The sequence below is a fragment of the Brassica napus genome, chromosome C2, assembly GCF_020379485.1.
Source record: "Brassica napus cultivar Da-Ae chromosome C2, Da-Ae, whole genome shotgun sequence".
Lineage (NCBI taxonomy): Eukaryota > Viridiplantae > Streptophyta > Magnoliopsida > Brassicales > Brassicaceae > Brassica > Brassica napus.
The window spans coordinates 3944017-3962539 of NC_063445.1; the positions used below are offsets into that span (position 1 = coordinate 3944017).

An 18523-nucleotide genomic window follows, 5' to 3' on the forward strand; every position below is an offset into this window, starting at 1 on the left:
CGGTATCTAGGCATTTAAAGGGGAAAACATCTAATCGGATTATTTTGAGTCTAGGTGAGGCATAGTTCAAAAGAGAGAAGATGGTGAAGGCCAAGTGAAGACGGAAGAAGAAGATGGAGACTCAATCAGGCCTAAGGTAAGAGATAAGTAAGTGGGTCACCATGAAAAGGCATCTACACATACTAAGAATTATTGATTTATTTTATATATATTAATCTATATACGATATTTTAGTTTTTTGGCTTTAATTATAAAATTATTTTGATGAATTAACAAAATTAGATATACAAAATACATTACACTGATTTGCACTAACATTATTGATTAATTTAGCAGATTTAGACTATTTTAATCGATTTAAACTGATTTAAAGGATTTTAAGAAAATTGTTTCGGCCAAGACTGATTTTGAGGATAGGCGGGCGCCCATACTATTAAATGAACTAATTTGATTTCTAGATTTGGTGTGGACAATTTACTAATACCAAAGTGAAGATATTAATGATGACGAAGGGGTTTTTCTTAGTAAGCAAAACCGAAATAACTTGAGGAACAAGAAAAGTAGAAAAAGAGACACCCCCAACTAAATTAATCAAGACAACATACGCCCGGTTATGCGCGGAGAAACAAAACCGGTTTTTTTTTTGGTGTGTGTGAACATGGGCATGGTATTAATCTTGAAATTGAAACCGGTTCTTCTTCAGGTATGCCGGTACGCCACACCATGACCATGAATGAATCTTGCGTTCTCTTCGCTATAAACTTCCGTCTCCTTCTCCAGCCTGCTCAATTTCATATTTCAGTTTTGTTAGTAAAAGGCTTGATTAATAAACAAATATAAACAAAGGAGAAAAGGAAGTTACGCGAGAGAGATGGTTTTGTTGAGAGTAGCAGCAGAGAGGAACGAAGGAGCGTTTAGATACATCAACTCTCCTTTCACTCTCTCTTCGATTCTTTGATCTATTTCATTCACTTGGACCTCAAACTCTTGGTCTGATGCCATCACCCATCCCCAAGTGTCGGCAAATGACGGTACATGTGCTGTGTAAGCCTTCACGTCTGTTTACATTACAAAAAAAAAACATCATTACAATGAACCCACCATGTTTCTACACACCAAAACACACACAAAAAGGCTTGCTTACGTTTGAAGACTTGCTTCATGGTGTTGTAGATTGATGTAAAGACTTCTTTATGAGTGAATATTCCTGCTGGTCCAGCCTATAATTTTAAATTTGAAAAATGTATATTAAAATAAAGTGTTTGATTATCTTTCTTCTAAGTTATAAACAACAAAGAAATGGATGAAAGACCTGAGTCACAAAAATGCCATTAGGGGTAAGCTTGGGTTTGAGGATGTTTTGGTAGAAGGATTTGGTGTAGAGCTGGTAACAAGGTCCACCTTCTACTGGGTCTGCTAAATCTCCCACTATGATATCAAACTTCTCTTCCCTCTTCTCCAGTTCAGCCCTTTTCACATTCAAGTTAATAAGTTATTATAATTGTGAGAATTCGAAGTCTTTTAATATATAAAAAATAATAGGAAATCATCATAAATCTTGTTTTAAATTTGCTCCAGTGTCCTTACTTTGCATCTTTGATTACAAGTTCAAGCTTCTTGCTACAAAAAGCTTCACTATTAACGGTCAGAAATCTCCTACAAAAATCAACAACTTCCTGAAAAGAAATACATTTATGTGTTAGCAATGAGTTTATTATGTCTCTGCTATAAAAACTGATCAAATATATACATAGAGAGATAAGAAGTTAACCTGATCAATATCACACATGACCACTTTCTCGATCGTCTTGTGTTTTAGTATTTCTCTTGCAGCAGAGCCTTCACCTCCTCCCATTATGAACACTGTCTTGGGGCTATTTAGAGAGCACACAAGGGTAAAGCAAATAACTAATCCAATTGTACTTATTTACAGCATTAATGAACATTTGTTCCAATATTAGTTAATCAAGTTTAACTAGTTTTGTTAAAAAATAGAAGTACACCATACTTGGGGTGGAAAAGGAGGGCAGGGTGGATCAAACATTCATGGTAGATAAACTCATCTCTCTCTGCACTTTGCATTTTCCCGTCAATCACAAGCACCTGTTTTAATTAAGTAACATATGACTTCATACTATCTAGTCTCCAGTAACATATAACGATGCTATAAGATATTTATTATTAATTTTTTTGATATTTGTTATTAATAAAAGCTATACAATATAGATACTAATAGACGAAAAAGTACCTTGCCGAAATGTTTGGTGTCCAGAAGAGCAATTTCTTGGTACTCACTAGTTCCTGTATGGAGTACACTGTTGAGAGCAAAAGACCACTTGAGATCATCATCGATGGTTTCTTCGTACCAGTGGCAGTCCTGCTGGTTAGAGAGGAGGGTTTGAATGGGTGAGGTGTCTTTGTGAATCTCCGGGAACCCATTTCCAAACATGATCTCTACGGCTTCTCCCATATCCAACAAGTAAAGAAAACAGAGAGATAGATATAGAGGGAATAAAAGAGAGAAGGAGTGATAATGATTCGTGGTGAGATATGGTCATAGAGAAGCCAGCCTTTGCCCTTTTATAGAGGGTGCAACTGGAAGTACTTTTATATGAATTATACGATTCGTTGTGTTTTTTTTTTGTTTTTTTTAATTATACGATTCGCAAGGTCCCTCCTAATGTTCACTATTTACGATGGCAAAAAAAAGAAAAGAAAATATCTATATACCATCTCGTTTTCAAAAAAAAAAAAGAATTATACGATTCGTTAGGTCCCTCCTAATGTTCACTAGTTACGATGGAAACAAAAGAAACGCAAATATCTATATACCATCTCGTTTTTTTTTTTTTTTGAAACACATACCATCTCGTTTTGAATGGGATAATGAAGTTTCTTTGTACAAATTATCCATCTCGTTAGCATGAGTAATGATTGCGACAGATATCCACTGCCATGATTCTGCGGCATGCTTATATTTTGCATTTTAACGTTTTTATCACTTCCTCATGGTGACATCATAAGTATAATTTATAGTATTACTTTGATCAATATTCTGTTTTTCTTTTCAATTATATAATCATCTACAGTATCAAAATTTTAGTGTTACTAGAAGTAATATGGTTTACTCTTGCAGTAGCAGCATAATATGGTTTACTCTTGCATCTTGTAAAGATTTTTAAGAATGGCAATCCGATTGAAAAACTCACCGAAAAAGATTGAAAAAACCCTAGTACACTCTTTATTGACAAAAATATATATAATATAGTAATATAAAAAAGTGTGCTCCTCAAGTTCAAATGCTCTTTAGAATGAGTCTTGAGCTACTCTCACTCTAGTCCCAAGATATGTATGGATGTTTGTTGAACCGCTAGGACCGCTACTATTAAAACATGCAATTGGTGAATCATATATATCATATGGATGTTACAAAATAGATTAAATCCAGTTCAAAATAAAAAATAAATAGATTAAATTGGTTGAGAAAATAAAATAAATGTAACTAGCTCCCTCTTCATCTTTTGGTAGCCACTATTCAAAAACCCATGATCTATATTATATGATTATAGGACGGAGAGGATGGTGAAGGAGTGCAGCAAAAAATACGATGCACCGTTACCAAGTGGATTGTGCAAATATGAAATACACATCAGTCTCTCACTGCGACACATCATGAAACAACACGCGCAGTCTCTTTCATCACAATATTTCCACACTGTCATTATCGCTGGGTCCACCCAGATACACGCGCTACAAATGTACACTTGTGTGTTCCCCCATGGACGCTTTGGACGATGGTTCGACACACTATAAAAGTTTTCTAACACATGAGCCCATATAATTTGATACTTTGTGTTTTGTAACGAAAAGTTAGAGGTAGACTGTATAGATATTTCTTATATTTATGCTCTATCGGCTAATGTGATCAGTTTCATAAAGAATGAATGGTTACCACAAAATTTGGAATGTCTTCCGACTTGTATCAGGAATAACCGGATCATCTGTTACCAGACTACCTTATAAATTGTTTGGACCAAACTCAAACTTCTTATCGCTGTGACTAATTGTGTCGAGAGAAATTTAAATTCTAGAGTGTGTTGTAACACATTCCCAAGTCTCATAGCCATCCGGGCGTAGACTGTATAGCTGGATGACGTTTGAATGAAATTTGAAGTTTGTATATATACCATCATCGTAAGCAAAACAATAGTCCCAATTAACGATCAAATAAACATATGAATTAATTAGAGGAACAATAGTCCTGATTACGTATACTACACGGAATCGTAAATATATTTGAAGAAACATAAGAATTAGATTGGGACCCACGTATGTGGTATGGATATGCACTCTTGATTAAGCGTGGAGCTAATCCACTCAAAAGTGAATGATATCTTTGTTGGAGACTCCACTCTATATACTATAACCTTTTTTGTTTACTTCTCTTTTGCCCCTAAAGAATAACTTTTAATCTTTGTCGAGTTTAAGTCCTTTGGTTGAAACAAAATATCACTTATCATCAACATCACCATCATAAGTTATTATTCATAACCTGATAACCATCATCATCGATAATTAACTAACGTTAATACGATTCTCATGTATTTTGCGTACATAAGATCTTGAAGTGAAACCAATTCTCCTCGAGACACCCTTTGTATATAGCATGGTGGAGAAGCAAAAAAATAAAAATAAGTGGGACATTAGAAATGGGCTACTATGTACACTAAAAAGGACAACCACTTTTATTCGTGTCTTCGAAAGTGGGCTGCCCAATGAATAGCTTGCCGACGGGTTGTCCTCCACACTTAATATTATATCATACTTGTATATGTTACGAATAGGTCATTTAAAAAACAATTAACATATATAATTACCGATGATGTGAGTATACATCTTAGGTCAAAAAGACCAATAAGGATTGCGTGAAAGCTGACTTTAGAATGATGTCAAAGCGTGCCTAACTTTCCTCCAACATATACGTGGTAAAAGTGGTTCCACTTATGACTTACCCGACCACACTCCAACTATGCATTGCATGTTTCTATATTGATACACCCTATTAGATCTTTTTCGGACTTTGAAGCTTGTAACATATTTGAATAACTCATTAAAAAAAAACTTCAGTTCAGACGACGTTGATCTTAATTTGATTGCCTAGCGGTTCGAGTTGTCTTCACTATTTTCATTGTATAGCAGCCTCATTTCAATTTCTAGAGGTTGGATAAAAAGACTAGACGACTGCTTCTATTTTCTATACTATAATATTATTTCATTTTACGAATTACTTTTCAATTATCAATGTTTCTTTTCTGACCTCAGAAATGAAAATGGTTTCACACCGGAAAATGTTAAATTATGTCTTGAAAGCTACATTTTGAAATAGAAATTGAGCTAAAAGATTGAACTTGTATCGTTAAGGCTAATTTCCTAGATGGAAAGGCATAAAATTGAATCTTAGCTGGATAGTTTTTCACTGACTACATAATTTTAACAAGTATACAGCCGCCTTTGCTGGATACATTCATCATCGTAAGACCATCTACGATGGTTTCAAGATCCTCTCCATATTTAACACCCTATTTTTCTCCTTTAACATTCCACATCATCTTTTTTCTCTTCCACCGCATTTATTCAATACTCACTTCAATCTACACATGTACAATGGTTTGTTTTAAAAAATTCAACACTCTACCCCACAACTCTTAATTCATATTTTTGCTTTTTACAATTAACTTAAAAACTAAAATAACATAATTTTTAATAATATTTATTTTGAATTATTATACTTAGCTTAATTTTTAAATAAAACCAAAATCTGTATTAACAAAAATAATCAAAATTAAAAACATATTTTTAAGTAAGATATTTACCAAATTTTATTTTCAAAAATATGAAACTTATTATTATTAAAACAACTAAAATTAGAAACTTTAAATACATACGATACAAACAATTATTATTAAGAAATTTTAAACACACATGATACAAAGCACACAAAATAAAATACATTAAAACTCTTAAAGCACATACATATTTTTCAGGAAATTCAGTTGCTCTCAGAACATTTTCATCACCCGTTGGAGTAGAAGAAAGAGGAGGTGTTTGATAAAAATATTGCATCATTGATCCGTAATTTGGAGGATAATTCGGAACAGATGACAACATGAAGAAATTTGGTGAAAACCCATAATTTGGTATATTTTGGGGATGGTTAGAAGTTTGGTTTTGAAATTGATAATTGTTGTGATTTTGGAAGTTAAAAGGAAAATTAGAAGAGTTTTGGTTGCTGAAAGAATTATTATTGGGATCCATTTAACAAAAAAAAAAATTTAAAACATTAAAATAATTGATTATAGTGAAAAATGATGTTTTTTTCTGTATCTAAACGAAATGAGAGTAGTCTATATTTATAGATTAAAATTTTTTTTGAATTTTGATATAATTTTATTTTTGTAAAAATAGTTTTATTATAAAATAAATGAGTTTGAATTATTGGGTGAGGATAAAATAAAAGGAAATATGCACAGCCAATTAGAAGACATCATTTGAATCTTAAAAAAAATGTGTCTGCCCGCGCGGCCATTCACGTTGCGACACGTAGCTATCGGGGGCCACAAAAAAAATATTCAACAGCTGAAACTTTCCAACGCTCGTTGAATACCCGTAGATTAACATAAAAATTTAACACCCTCACTGCATGCTATTCAACCGTTGAAAGTGGATTTTAACATCCTTATTGCTCATGGTCTAAGTCGCATCACTTTGTGAACATCAGATAATTATATATTGTTTGGAAAACATTTTAATCGGAGCTTGTTTAAATACCGAGGAGCAAATGAAACTGCACAAGATGAACAAACTATCTAAAGCATCTCTTAATGCAATGTGGTTTTTCCCAATACCATCAAAACATTTATCTTATTAAAATAGAAATAACTTTAGCAAGTATTTGAAAACATAAATAGCAGTAAAATAAAATATTGTTTGAAAACAGAGATAACAATATATTAAGAAAAAAAGAGTGAAGGACTTATGTTATTTAGAAAATTTGGAAGTCCATTTTATTACGAAAAACTATATATCTGGCCAGCTTTAAAATATACGAAAAATGACCCAAACTAATTACCTAAAAATATCTTTTGTCTAAAATAATCATAAAACAAAATTTAAACTTTTTGTACATATTTCAAATCAAAATAGTAATTTAAAATTGAATTATATCAAAATTGATTCAAAAATATACATATATTCAAAAATTGATTTTTACTAAAATATTTTTCAATAACCATTATAAAAAATGTTTTAAATATATATATATATATATATATATATATAAGAAAAATAAAATAAAAAGTCCAATTTCAAACGCCAACTTAAATTATGGTTTTATATTTCATATTAAGTTTTAAAAATATAATATATATGATTATTTATATGATGATACGTATAAAATACAATTAATTATATGAATACTTATATGATGGTACGTATAAAATACATTAATTATACGATGACACATATATGATATATAATTGTGACATGAAAAATAAATAGCAACATATTTTTGAAAAAAGTAATATATGGAATATTATATTATACTTATAAGAAAAAAATAACATTTAATATAAAATATATAACACTGTTTACTTACAACAAATTTATTTATATAAAAGATAAGTAAATACCTGTGCGAGCAGATCCGAATCTAGTTAGTTCTTCAAGTTAGACAAAAACATGTTACATGCACATGCACTAATCAGAAAACGGAAAGAATGTTTGGTTGTCGAGTAGTAAGTTGGGCCAAGGGGCGATTAACAACTTAAAATGCTGGTTTGTGAGCTATAATCGTAGAAAGCACATGACCAAATCAATCTCTTTGCGCATCACTTGTTTACCTAAGAGCAGATTAGCGATATATACTAAACAAAGTGGGATACCATAGGATGGGGGAAAAATGGTAACGATGGAGAAAAGAAAATTGGGGGGAAATAAGGAATGGAGTGCAAATAGAGTAAATGTTGTGTGTAAGGAGTACAAATTCTCTTTACCTAAACCAAACCGGGGGAGGTAATACAAATATATACAGGGTCTCAATGGTGTCATAGGCAGGCCCGGCCCTGAAATATTTTGGACCAGAAGCTCAAAAATATTGAAAGCTAAAAATGTAGCCTGATCTCATCGAACCTGTGACCTCGTAGGATAAGTGCAAGACATATACCAACAGAGCTACACAAGATTTTGTTATTCTACGGCCGGAAATTTACTTAACATTTATCAGGCCGGAAGCACATGCTTCCATTGCTTCCCCTCAAGGCCGCTACTGGTCATAGGCTTTGGAGCAATTTTTTTTTTTAAATTTCCAAACTATTATTTTTCTTTTCTATATTTTTAAAAATAAATCTATAGAAATAAAAAAAAATATTTTCATATAAAAAAAGTAGGTCTCTTTAATATAAAAATACATGTTTTTTTAAAAAAAATAAGACCCTTATCTATTAAGAAATAGGGAGACAACAAATTGAGCCCGAGGCAGTCACACCGCTCGGCCCACTATCTAAGCCGGCCCTGAATATATACCATATGAAATGATGCATGTCATGGGCCATAATGGCAATGGAAAAAATATTTGAATATAAACTGCTCCGATCAATATCTAAGAAATTGCTAGGGGGCAGTTAAATATTTCGTAAGAAAATACTATCTAAACGGATTATTCAGAACCTAGTAAACTAATCATTTTTTTATGTATTATATAATTAATACTAATATTAATATTATATATTTTTCAAAAAGTTGTATTTAATTAAAAAATTTCTTTGACAAAATGTTTAAAATTAAATATACTAAAATAAATAAAATTGGAGAGAGAGAAAACCATCTATTGTCTATATGGTGAAAATAATATAATTAAATTAGTCGTAATTCATTTTACTGTTACTTAATTTAACAAATTTAAACAATTAAATCAGATTTTATTTCGACTATAACCGACCTAAAACAATTTTTAGAACTTGGGTTCTGGTCTTTTCTTTTTTTTTTTTTTTTTGGCATCCTTTGGTTCTGGTTATTAATAAAGATTTGGAATATATAAGAAACAATCAAGAATCACAAATGCATATTTTGCTTTAATCCAAGGAACTCGGACAGCAAACAAAACGAAGGACGCAGTAGCTTGAGGTTTGAATCGAACAAGAATTCTGGAAAAAGAAAAGATATTGTAAAATCGTAAAAAAAAACTGGTTTCAAAAATTGCAAATAAATGAAAGAAATTAGAAAATAAATAAATAAAATTTTTGTGTTATCCATTTTCCGAAGTAGAAACGTGTAAACTACCTCTGGTTGTAAAATGGCAAAATATCTTCCCTCAACTTCTTCTCAGTCTCTCAAGCCAGAGGATAACCCATGGCGTCAAGCTCCTTCGCCGTCCTTCCTCTGCTTAACTATAATAGCTCCACGACCAATAGATCCTCTTCCTCTTACTCATCTTCGATTCGCTTCTTCAACCTCCCCAAATCGAAACACCGGTCTTCCAGACACTCAAACCCTCGTTCTCCACAGGTTCTTGTCTCCTTGTCATTGAACCAACTGGCAGATGATGACGAATCCTCCGACGCCGCGCTTTTCCTAGAATCCAACTCAATCGCTGATTACATGCGGTTCAAGCGCCGCTCCGACGACGGCGACAACGGCTCTAGCGAGCTGCAGACAGCGATCGTCAGTTACAAGAAACGTTTCCCTTGGATTCTCCTCAACCCTTTTCTTCAGGTAACGCCACTCTTACTTGCAGTTTTGTCCGCGTAAAATCGAGAGCAAAGTAACATACTTTCCATGTGTTGTTGCAGGTAGATTTGGTCTCAACGATTCATATTGCTGATAAAGAGTGAGCCTTTCTTCTCTTTATTTGTTCGTTATGTAGCTTTTGGTGGGAATATAAATAGTTGAATTGTTGCTTCCTCTTGTGTTTCCACTATGACGTTAAGGTTCATAGCTTAGTACTAATAATGGTTTAGGCTGCGTTTAAATCGTTCTAAATTTGTTTAAATCGATCTAAGTTAGTCTTAATATGTAAAATCAAGCAATAATGTTATTATTACATATTCTTAAATTTGTCTAATTTATTTTGTTTTTATACTGATAATTCATCAAAATAATATACTAATTAAACCCAAAAACTTAAATATCTTATATAAATGTAAAATATATATAAAATAATTCAAATATTCGTTAATGCTTATACCCCCTCTAGGCCTGAATATTCAGCCTAATTGCTAGCTAGCGATTTCTTGAACATTGGTACTGATTGATGATGTTTTTTGTTTTTGTTTTACAATACTATTGGGTCTGATAAAGGTTTTTGTTTGGTTTCTTGTGATGACATGTTGTTATTGATATGTGGTTCTGGGGTTGGGTGTGTGTGTAGGTACTTCACAGCTCTTCAAAAAGAGCTTGAACCATATGACTCTATCTTGTATGAGATGGTGGCTAGTAAAGAGACTTTACAAAACCGAAGAAACCCAATTGCTGCCAAGAGGCTCAAGACTTCACGTTCAAGAGGCTTCAGTATCCTCGGCTTCATTCAGCGGCAGATGGCTAGGGTGCTGGCTCTCGATTTTCAGCTTGACTGTCTTGATTACGAAGCTAAGAACTGGTACCACGCTGATCTCGATTTCGAGACCTTCACCTTGCTTCAGGTTTGTTTCTTTAAAACTATCTCAAGAAACCCACCAGTCATTTTCTTGATAAGCATTGGTGCTGATTCATATGTGGTAACAGAAGGAGAAAGGGGAAAGCTTCTACTCATTTGCAAGGGACATGACTATTAGATCAACGAAAGCAATGATACAACCAGCTTTGGTAACCGAAGGTCTTGATACTTGGAGGTCAAAGCTTCTATGGGTGTCACGTGTCTTCCCCATGCCTCTTGTGGGTCTTTTCCTTATTGTGGCCTTTTGTGCTGACTTCGAGAATCAGACGGAAGACTATCCAGAGCTAGAAGCACTCTCACGGCTTGATATTGGTGCTGCCATGAAGGTCTTCCTCGCTAAGAGATTAACATCCGAGTAAGTACACATCTCTTCATGGCTAGTGAGTAGTTTTAGCAGTTGTGTAATAACTTCTTCTTTTTTGTGTGGTGAAGGCTAACGCAAGGGACATCAGAGATAGAGGAGAAATCAGTAATCATCGGCGAGAGAAACCGAGCAGCGACCGAAGCTTTGAAAAGAGCAATAGAGCAAGGAAGCAAAAGAGTTGCGATTCTATACGGAGGAGGACACATGCCTGACTTGGGGAGAAGGCTTAGAGAAGAGTTTGATCTTGTTCCTTCTGAAGTGAGATGGGTAACGGCTTGGTCTATCAGTAACCCAGGGGACTTGGAGATGACTTCGTTTCCGTTTCTGAGGACGTTGGCGGATGCTCTGCGTTGGCCGCTGAACCGATACCAGACCTTGGCGTTGCTAATTTTTTCAACTGTTCTTGCGTTGGATCTTTGCTTTTGGGAGCTGTTCTTGGATTCGACCATTGATTGGGGTTCACAGATTGCAGCAGAGTTGTATCGGTTTGTAGATAACACAAAGCTTGTGTGACAGCTATTTGTAAATTCACACAATGATGTACAAACAATAACTTAATAGTATTTAAACAAGCTAAGCCTACTCTGATACGTTCCATATCATGGTAGACTTCCATATGTTTGACTTATCGAAGACGAAGCATGAACATGTGGAGAGGCAAAAAGAGAATAAACAAATGCAGAGGAAGTCAACGCTTCCATTGACTATAGTGACGTGTCAAGGGAAGAGAAAATACTTATCCCAGACTTTGCTGTTGAAGTGTTTCTTCTTTAAATAAGATCCTACTTTGTGTTTGATGTTGCGAAGTGTGAGAGGCCATGAGTCTCATGGTCATGATCTGACCATAAGATCATAATTGAATAGTTAAGATGGTCATAAAATCTTGATCTAAGATTCACTTCATTTGTTGTTATTATCTCGTATTCGGTGTTTGAATATCAATGAGAAAATGTTCTAAGGGTGTGATTGGTGACTAAAATAACGAGAAGAAACATTCAATTTTTTATGGATCCCATAAAAATACATCATTCAGAATTAATTTTTTTTTATATTTCTTATCATTATTTTTTTTAGGAGGAACAATCATTCCCAGTCATTTTTTTTAATTTTATTTTTTTTATTTCTAGTGTTTTTCAAATGGTCACCGGTCTATCCGAGTTTTAATCTTTAGCAAACAATCTTACACAAACTAAACGAATCTTGTACAAAAATTAAACAATGGTAGGGGGGGGGGTGGTCATAAACACACCACCAAGAAAAAGAAAGAAAAACAGAACAAGAAAATTAACTAATGTTTTTTTAGATTTCAAAGCATTTATGGGAAAGTAATTACTTGTTGAAAACATAAATAATTACTTGATATTTTGTATAAAGAAAATAAGTAAAGTCACGACTTGGTGAACAAGTTCTCTGGTATCTAAAGCTGCGCCCACAGACAGTTGAGAAAAAACGCATCACACAGTGTTTAACTTCGATACTCTCGAAAAGGCTTCGTGAGGAAAAAAGGCAATCGACGCTAATAAACTCTCTTCATCCAGATTCATCTTTTTTACGATACCTGCTGTAATGGACTCCGTATTCTCAAACGTCGTTCGTGCTCCCGAAGATCCTATTCTCGGTGTACGTCACTCTTCTTCCACTTCCAACGCTCTCTATCTACATCGCTTTTACCTTCCTTTTTTTCTTGCGTCGTTTCGTTTATGGAGTTTGGATCCATATTGTGTTTGTAGATTAGCACTCGTTTGGATTAGATACTTATCTGGTTGCTGAGAATATTAATTTAGGCTCATGAATCGATAATCTGCTTAGCATTCATCAATGATCAGTGATCTAATCGATAGTCCGTTTTGAATATACGGATTAGATCATTAATGTTTGAGGTTTATGATACTTTGGAAACAGGCTTTATGATTAGATCTCAATGTATTGAGAGTTTTAACGTTTGAGGTTTTATGATTTTGTTTGTAAAACAGGTGACGGTTGCTTACAACAATGATCCAAGCCCAGCTAAGCTCAATTTGGGTGTCGGTGCCTATCGAACTGAGGTTGTTTTCTTTTACTAAGCATCTTTATTGGTCGCAGTTTTGATTCGTTTGTTTCTTTTTCCTTTTTGACTTTTCAAAGGAAGGTAAGCCACTTGTTCTTGACGTGGTTCGAAGGGCAGAGCAACAGCTTGTGAACGATCCGTGAGTTGTTGAACATTATTAGGGACTAGCTCGTGTGAAGTTTTCTCTTTTTGTATTATTTGCTTCTTTTGCTAATGCCTACACACTTTTCTCTTAAGGTCCCGGGTCAAGGAATATATTCCTATTGCTGGACTTGCTGATTTTAATAAACTCAGCGCCAAACTCATCTTAGGTGCTGATAGGTAACATATATTCATTTTGCTCTGTCTTTGTTTGTGACATAACGTCCCCTTTAGTATTTTCTAAACATTTCTTTTTTCCTGGGCAGTCCTGCAATTCAAGAGAGTAGAGTTGCTACAATCCAGTGCTTGTCTGGTACTGGTTCTTTGAGAGTTGGTGCTGAGTTTCTCAAAAAACACTACCACCAAGTACAACTTCTCTCTGTTTAGTTTTTTTTTTTTTACGGTTATAGAATTAGGTAACCAAAGATATGTTGCTTCTCATTCTTCCAGAGTGTCATTTTCATTCCAAAACCAACTTGGGGGAACCATCCCAAAGTTTTCAACCTGGCTGGCTTGTCTGTGGAGTACTACCGTTACTATGATCCTGCAACCCGTGGACTTGGCTTCCACGGTCCGTTTTTTTTTATTATTCCTTAAATTTTGTCTTCCAAGGCATTTGATATAAGACTTGACCCTCGATGCAAAAAAAAAATAAAAAACAAAAATAAACAGGCTTGCTCGAGGATCTGGGCGCTGCACCATCTGGAGCGATTGTCTTACTTCATGCATGTGCTCACAATCCCACTGGAGTTGACCCAACCTCCGAACAGTGGGAACAGATTCGGCAACTAATAAGATCTAAAAGCTTGTTACCGTTTTTTGATAGTGCATATCAGGTAACTCATACAAGTAGTCTTGCTTTGTTGCAACGGTTTTTTACGAACACATGAAACCCATTGTAATATATGTTTGAGTCTGATCAGATGTAGAAAAAGTTAAGCTTGACTTCTTTTTCCTAACGCATTTGCAGGGTTTTGCTAGTGGTAGCCTTGACACAGATGCACATTCAGTCCGCACCTTTGTTGCTGATGGCGGTGAATGCTTGATAGCTCAAAGTTATGCCAAAAATATGGGACTCTATGGGGAGCGTGTTGGTGCCCTTAGCATTGTAAGAAACAAGACTTCTCCGATTCATCTTTGCTTCTTTCCATCTGACATTATTGTTAGGCATACTTTTGCATCTTTTCTTCATAAGAATTAAATCATGCATGTCTCAGATGTTTAACAATGGTATAGTACAAGAATACAGTATCCAAAAAGTCATCTTATATTTTTGATCTAATGTGAAGGTCTGCAAGTCATCAGATGTGGCTAGTAAGGTTGAGAGCCAGGTGAAACTTGTTGTGCGACCCATGTATTCGAGCCCACCTATTCATGGAGCATCAATTGTTGCCACCATTCTGAAAAGCAGGTAAATGTTTATCATGAAAAGGGAGAGCAAACTAAGAAACCCATGCTGTGGTTTGCAATTACATACTACCAGTTCTTCCTACGCCGTAATATGATAGTTTATACTTTATACTGTGTTGAGATTGTTATGCCAAGTTTTAAACTCTGGAATCAATGCTTAAGTCACCAACATTTTCCTTTGTATTATCAAAGTTTCTAAATAAATCTGTTGATGTAATAAGGTTTTACTGCTTTATGTTTCTAAGTTTTCTTGAATTCATCTTGGTAGTGATATGTACAACGACTGGACCATCGAGCTGAAAGGAATGGCTGACCGCATTATTAGCATGCGCCAACAGTTATTTGAAGCTCTACAAGCTAAAGGTTCATTTTTATCTCTTTTCAGGGTTTGCACTTGCGTTATCACTAGTAGGTCCTACTCTGCAACGTGTTGTTGTTAACAGTTTTTCTGGCTTGCAGGCACACCTGGTGATTGGAGTCACATTATCAAACAGATTGGGATGTTCACTTTTACTGGATTGAACAAGGAGCAAGTTGCCTTCATGACCAAAGAGTTTCACATTTACATGACATCTGACGGGTGAGGCCAAGCTTATCTCTGATTCTTTTGTAAGATACTAAGAGGTTTAGCAGTAATAAGTTAATAACCAGATATTATATTATTAGGTACGTGAACCAAGATAGATGCTTATAAGTTCTCGAATATTCACTGTCGCTATTGGAATTATTATAGTTGCATGAAATAAAGGAAAATAGAAAATACTAGATCTGTATATAACATGATGAATTTTAAGTTGCTAAAGGTTCTGAGCTTTGAGAAATTGAAGGGTAATCTTGTGTATTGCAGGAGGATAAGCATGGCAGGTCTCAGTTCGAAGACGGTGCCTCACCTGGTTGAAGCTATACATGCTGCAGTTACCCGCGTCGCCTAAACTAAATCGAGACGATATTTTTCTTGTTTCGTAGAATAAAATGAAATTTTCAAAAACAAAAAAAAAAAACATCTTCCTTGGTTTATAGACTAAGGATTTTTCCCATTGGTATCATATGTTTCCTCGTATCTTTTTGGCTAAGGATGTTTGAACCAAACAAACCGAGTATTGGGACACTGAAATCTTCAATGTTGAAGGAAAATATTGGTTATTAGTATAACTACTTGCAATCTAATAATGACATATGTAATATCAAAGTTCACTTAATTATGGTTTGGCTTATTTGTTAAAGCACTTTCTAAAAATGTCGATGCAATATATATACATCTCATCCTGTGATGGGCTGTAAAAACAATGATCATAAACGCGACTTTTCAGAATGATAAGTTACAAACAACGTGAGTAAACGATTAAACCACATATCGGATGTTAATTAACCATATCGGATATACAGATATGTTTAGACTTGGTTAAGGGTCGGCGTCTTACATGCTCTCCACTAATCTACTTTCATCCCTTTTATTATCAGTTGACTCTCTATTGATTCTATTCATTTTTTTTAATTGAAACTTGAAGTTACATTTGAAACTAGCAAGTCAATTTTGAAAGTGATTGACCATGATATTCATATTCAAATCCAAAAAATGCATTTTGTTGACAAAAATAAAAAGAATTGATGCTTGTTTCTAAATAACTTTATGCTTTGGAGAAATCTCTTAGATAGTACAAAAAAATTTATGACAAAATAGCATATACGGCTTCTTTTTTTTCGCAAAATAGCATTAGTTAGATGATAGAATGATTAAACTACTATAAACCTTAAACTTTTATCCTAACACCACTACAAAATAATAAATCATAAACCACATTAAATCCAAACTCAAATATAAATAAAGTTTTTTTAACTTTTATTTAATGATAATTCTATTTTTTTCTAATGTATACTATCTTTGGAACAGAAACGTATTTTACATATATTCTGATGCATTTCTCTTTATTCTCTATGATCCAAGGCTTCATTATAACTAGAGGCATTGCCTCCGCACAAGCGCGGAGTCGTGGACATAATTTTTATTTCATCTCAATATTTGTTAGGGTTATTGTAGCTGTTAATTTTGTGTTTTGGGTTGATCATTTTTTTAAGTTTTTTATTGTTATAGGGTTAGAGTTGTGATGATGAACTGTGTATGCACTGTTCTCCACTTATGAAGGATTAAACTGTGTTAGTAATGTGATTGATATAGTTCATGGTGTTGCTTGTTGTGTTACTGATACTTATTGTTTGTTTGTTTGTCTTTTTAATTTGTTACTTGTATTGTTGAGATTACATAAATTATATTAAGGTTGTTGAGAGTACCTTTTGTTTCTGGATATTTTTTCTCCAGTTTAGTTGTGTAAGTTGTGTGTATTAAGTAATATATTTTTTTTATTCTTATTATGTTGGTTATATATTTTTTTTATTTTTAAACTTGTTGCTTTTACCAGACATTTAAAACAAATACATGAAGACTTGTAGAAATAACTATAAAATGAGTGACAATTAGTATTTGAGCCTTAAAACGAATATATGTATTTCTCATAAGAAGACAATAGCATTGACATGTTGACATTGAGCATGTAAACTATTTTCATAAGACAAGAGGAATGAGCAGGTGGAGATGTTGTTGCCGCCTTTGTATCTGTTGGGATTGTCTCTTGTATCCGCTGGTGTGGTTGTGTTTGTTTCTCTTTTATTTGATGGGTAATATGTAAATAAAAATCATTGTTAGTTGTATTTATCAGAGTTTGTAACTTACTCTGCTTTTTTTGTTTAGGTAATTTCACTGATCTTGGTTGTCGTCTTCGTCTTCTTCATAAGCATTTGCGAGTAAGTTTGTAATTGTTAAATATCTGGCCATGTAGTTTGTATTTGTTTAGCTGGCTCAATGTATGTGTCGTTGAGTTTTAGTTGAGTTGATTGGTTTGGTATATTTGTTTTGAAGTTTATTTGTAAGATTAGACAAAAAGAGAGGTGATCATTAATGATTCGTCTTTTTTTGGGATTCTAGTTTTTGGTGTTTTGATTGTTTGGGTTATTGTGGTTTCTTTTAAGCTGTAAAATAAAGATTTATGTAAAATTAGATTGATAAGTAAGAGAGATAAATAGACGACCACGAATCTTGGATATGAAATATTTTTGATTATTTATGTTAGCACAATATAGACATTAATATAAAGGAAATTATGTGTTGTTTGTTTCTTACGGATCAATGTGGAGACGAATAACGACTCAAGTTGTTTCTTTGGTGAGGTCAGAGCCCTGAACATAACGAATTTTCTCAACCACATCTGCGAGTTTAAATATCAGTTATGATATCAAAACATAATATAAACCCAGATGCAATATGATAATATACCTGAGAGTTTTAGGTTTGTGTTCGCAATCACTTGGAGATTTCGAACAGTCTAATCTTGATAGGAGAATGATCTCAGGAGCACCCGTGATGACTTCATCAATAAGGGCTAGTGAGATGAAACGAATGAGGAATGGTATGATCAGTTATCTTGTACATGCTTGAGCACATAGCAACCTCAAAACGATTGACTTTCACAATGGAATCTGCTTTCAAAGATGGCATGTAATGATTAGCACGTCCGACGGGAGTAAACCCATGAATCACGGAATCTGCAAATAATATTATTCAACAAAGAATCAGGAAATCAATTAAAACAATTATGTTAAATAAGTGTGATAGATCGAAGATTAACTTACATTTTTATCAAGGAAGAGAACCGTGATTCCCACAAACTCTATGTCTTTCTTGAAGTTCAGGGTATCCCAGAAGCGGAGGAAGCCATAGGCTATGCTCTGACTACTACGACCAAGACAGCGAGACTCGAAGGTTGAGTGACGGACGCCGGGATGCCGGTTTGAGGAACTG

The 18523-nt window shown here is 34.0% G+C and overlaps 3 protein-coding genes across 3 annotated transcripts; 2 read left to right on the plus strand and 1 right to left on the minus strand.

Annotated features, from left to right (window-relative positions):
* Positions 1 to 501: 501 nt before the first annotated feature.
* LOC106380754 (thermospermine synthase ACAULIS5) lies at positions 502 to 2858 on the minus strand. The gene is made up of 8 exons (XM_048746473.1): positions 2249 to 2858; positions 2009 to 2103; positions 1772 to 1874; positions 1588 to 1676; positions 1313 to 1469; positions 1145 to 1220; positions 863 to 1058; positions 502 to 781 (listed from the first exon to the last, which is right to left on the minus strand). Exons 1-8 carry the CDS (start codon positions 2468 to 2470, stop codon positions 700 to 702), a joined length of 1020 nt encoding a protein of 339 aa, XP_048602430.1. The 5' UTR covers positions 2471 to 2858; the 3' UTR covers positions 502 to 699.
* A 6466-nt stretch (positions 2859 to 9324) lies between these two features.
* Positions 9325 to 11654, plus strand: BNAC02G08810D. Its single transcript, XM_013820581.3, has 5 exons — positions 9325 to 9768; positions 9846 to 9883; positions 10424 to 10694; positions 10777 to 11063; positions 11141 to 11654. The coding sequence occupies exons 1-5, from the start codon at positions 9406 to 9408 to the stop codon at positions 11583 to 11585; spliced, it is 1404 nt and encodes a 467-aa protein (XP_013676035.1). The 5' UTR covers positions 9325 to 9405; the 3' UTR covers positions 11586 to 11654.
* A 723-nt stretch (positions 11655 to 12377) lies between these two features.
* On the plus strand, positions 12378 to 15819 carry LOC106380752 (aspartate aminotransferase, cytoplasmic isozyme 1). The gene is made up of 12 exons (XM_013820580.3): positions 12378 to 12692; positions 13046 to 13117; positions 13197 to 13258; positions 13357 to 13440; positions 13527 to 13626; positions 13711 to 13831; positions 13933 to 14096; positions 14231 to 14368; positions 14550 to 14671; positions 14939 to 15033; positions 15130 to 15250; positions 15518 to 15819. The coding sequence occupies exons 1-12, from the start codon at positions 12639 to 12641 to the stop codon at positions 15600 to 15602; spliced, it is 1218 nt and encodes a 405-aa protein (XP_013676034.1). The 5' UTR covers positions 12378 to 12638; the 3' UTR covers positions 15603 to 15819.
* The last annotated feature ends 2704 nt before the right edge of the window (positions 15820 to 18523 follow it).

Excerpts from the sequence above, each read along its gene's own strand:
- LOC106380754 (XM_048746473.1), bottom strand. The coding sequence starts at position 2,470 with ATGGGAGAAGCCGTAGAGATCATGTTTGGAAATGGGTTCCCGGAGATT. Across the intron at positions 1,221-1,312 it reads ATGGCATTTTTGTGACTCAG|GCTGGACCAGCAGGAATATT; the intron begins GTCTTTCATCCA and ends TTAAAATTATAG. Across the intron at positions 1,059-1,144 it reads CATGAAGCAAGTCTTCAAAC|ACGTGAAGGCTTACACAGCA; the intron begins GTAAGCAAGCCT and ends TAATGTAAACAG.
- BNAC02G08810D (XM_013820581.3), top strand. The coding sequence starts at position 9,406 with ATGGCGTCAAGCTCCTTCGCCGTCCTTCCTCTGCTTAACTATAATAGC. Across the intron at positions 9,769-9,845 it reads TCCTCAACCCTTTTCTTCAG|GTAGATTTGGTCTCAACGAT; the intron begins GTAACGCCACTC and ends GTGTTGTTGCAG. Across the intron at positions 10,695-10,776 it reads AGACCTTCACCTTGCTTCAG|AAGGAGAAAGGGGAAAGCTT; the intron begins GTTTGTTTCTTT and ends ATGTGGTAACAG.
- LOC106380752 (XM_013820580.3), top strand. The coding sequence starts at position 12,639 with ATGGACTCCGTATTCTCAAACGTCGTTCGTGCTCCCGAAGATCCTATT. Across the intron at positions 13,441-13,526 it reads CTCATCTTAGGTGCTGATAG|TCCTGCAATTCAAGAGAGTA; the intron begins GTAACATATATT and ends TTTCCTGGGCAG. Across the intron at positions 15,251-15,517 it reads ATTTACATGACATCTGACGG|GAGGATAAGCATGGCAGGTC; the intron begins GTGAGGCCAAGC and ends TGTGTATTGCAG.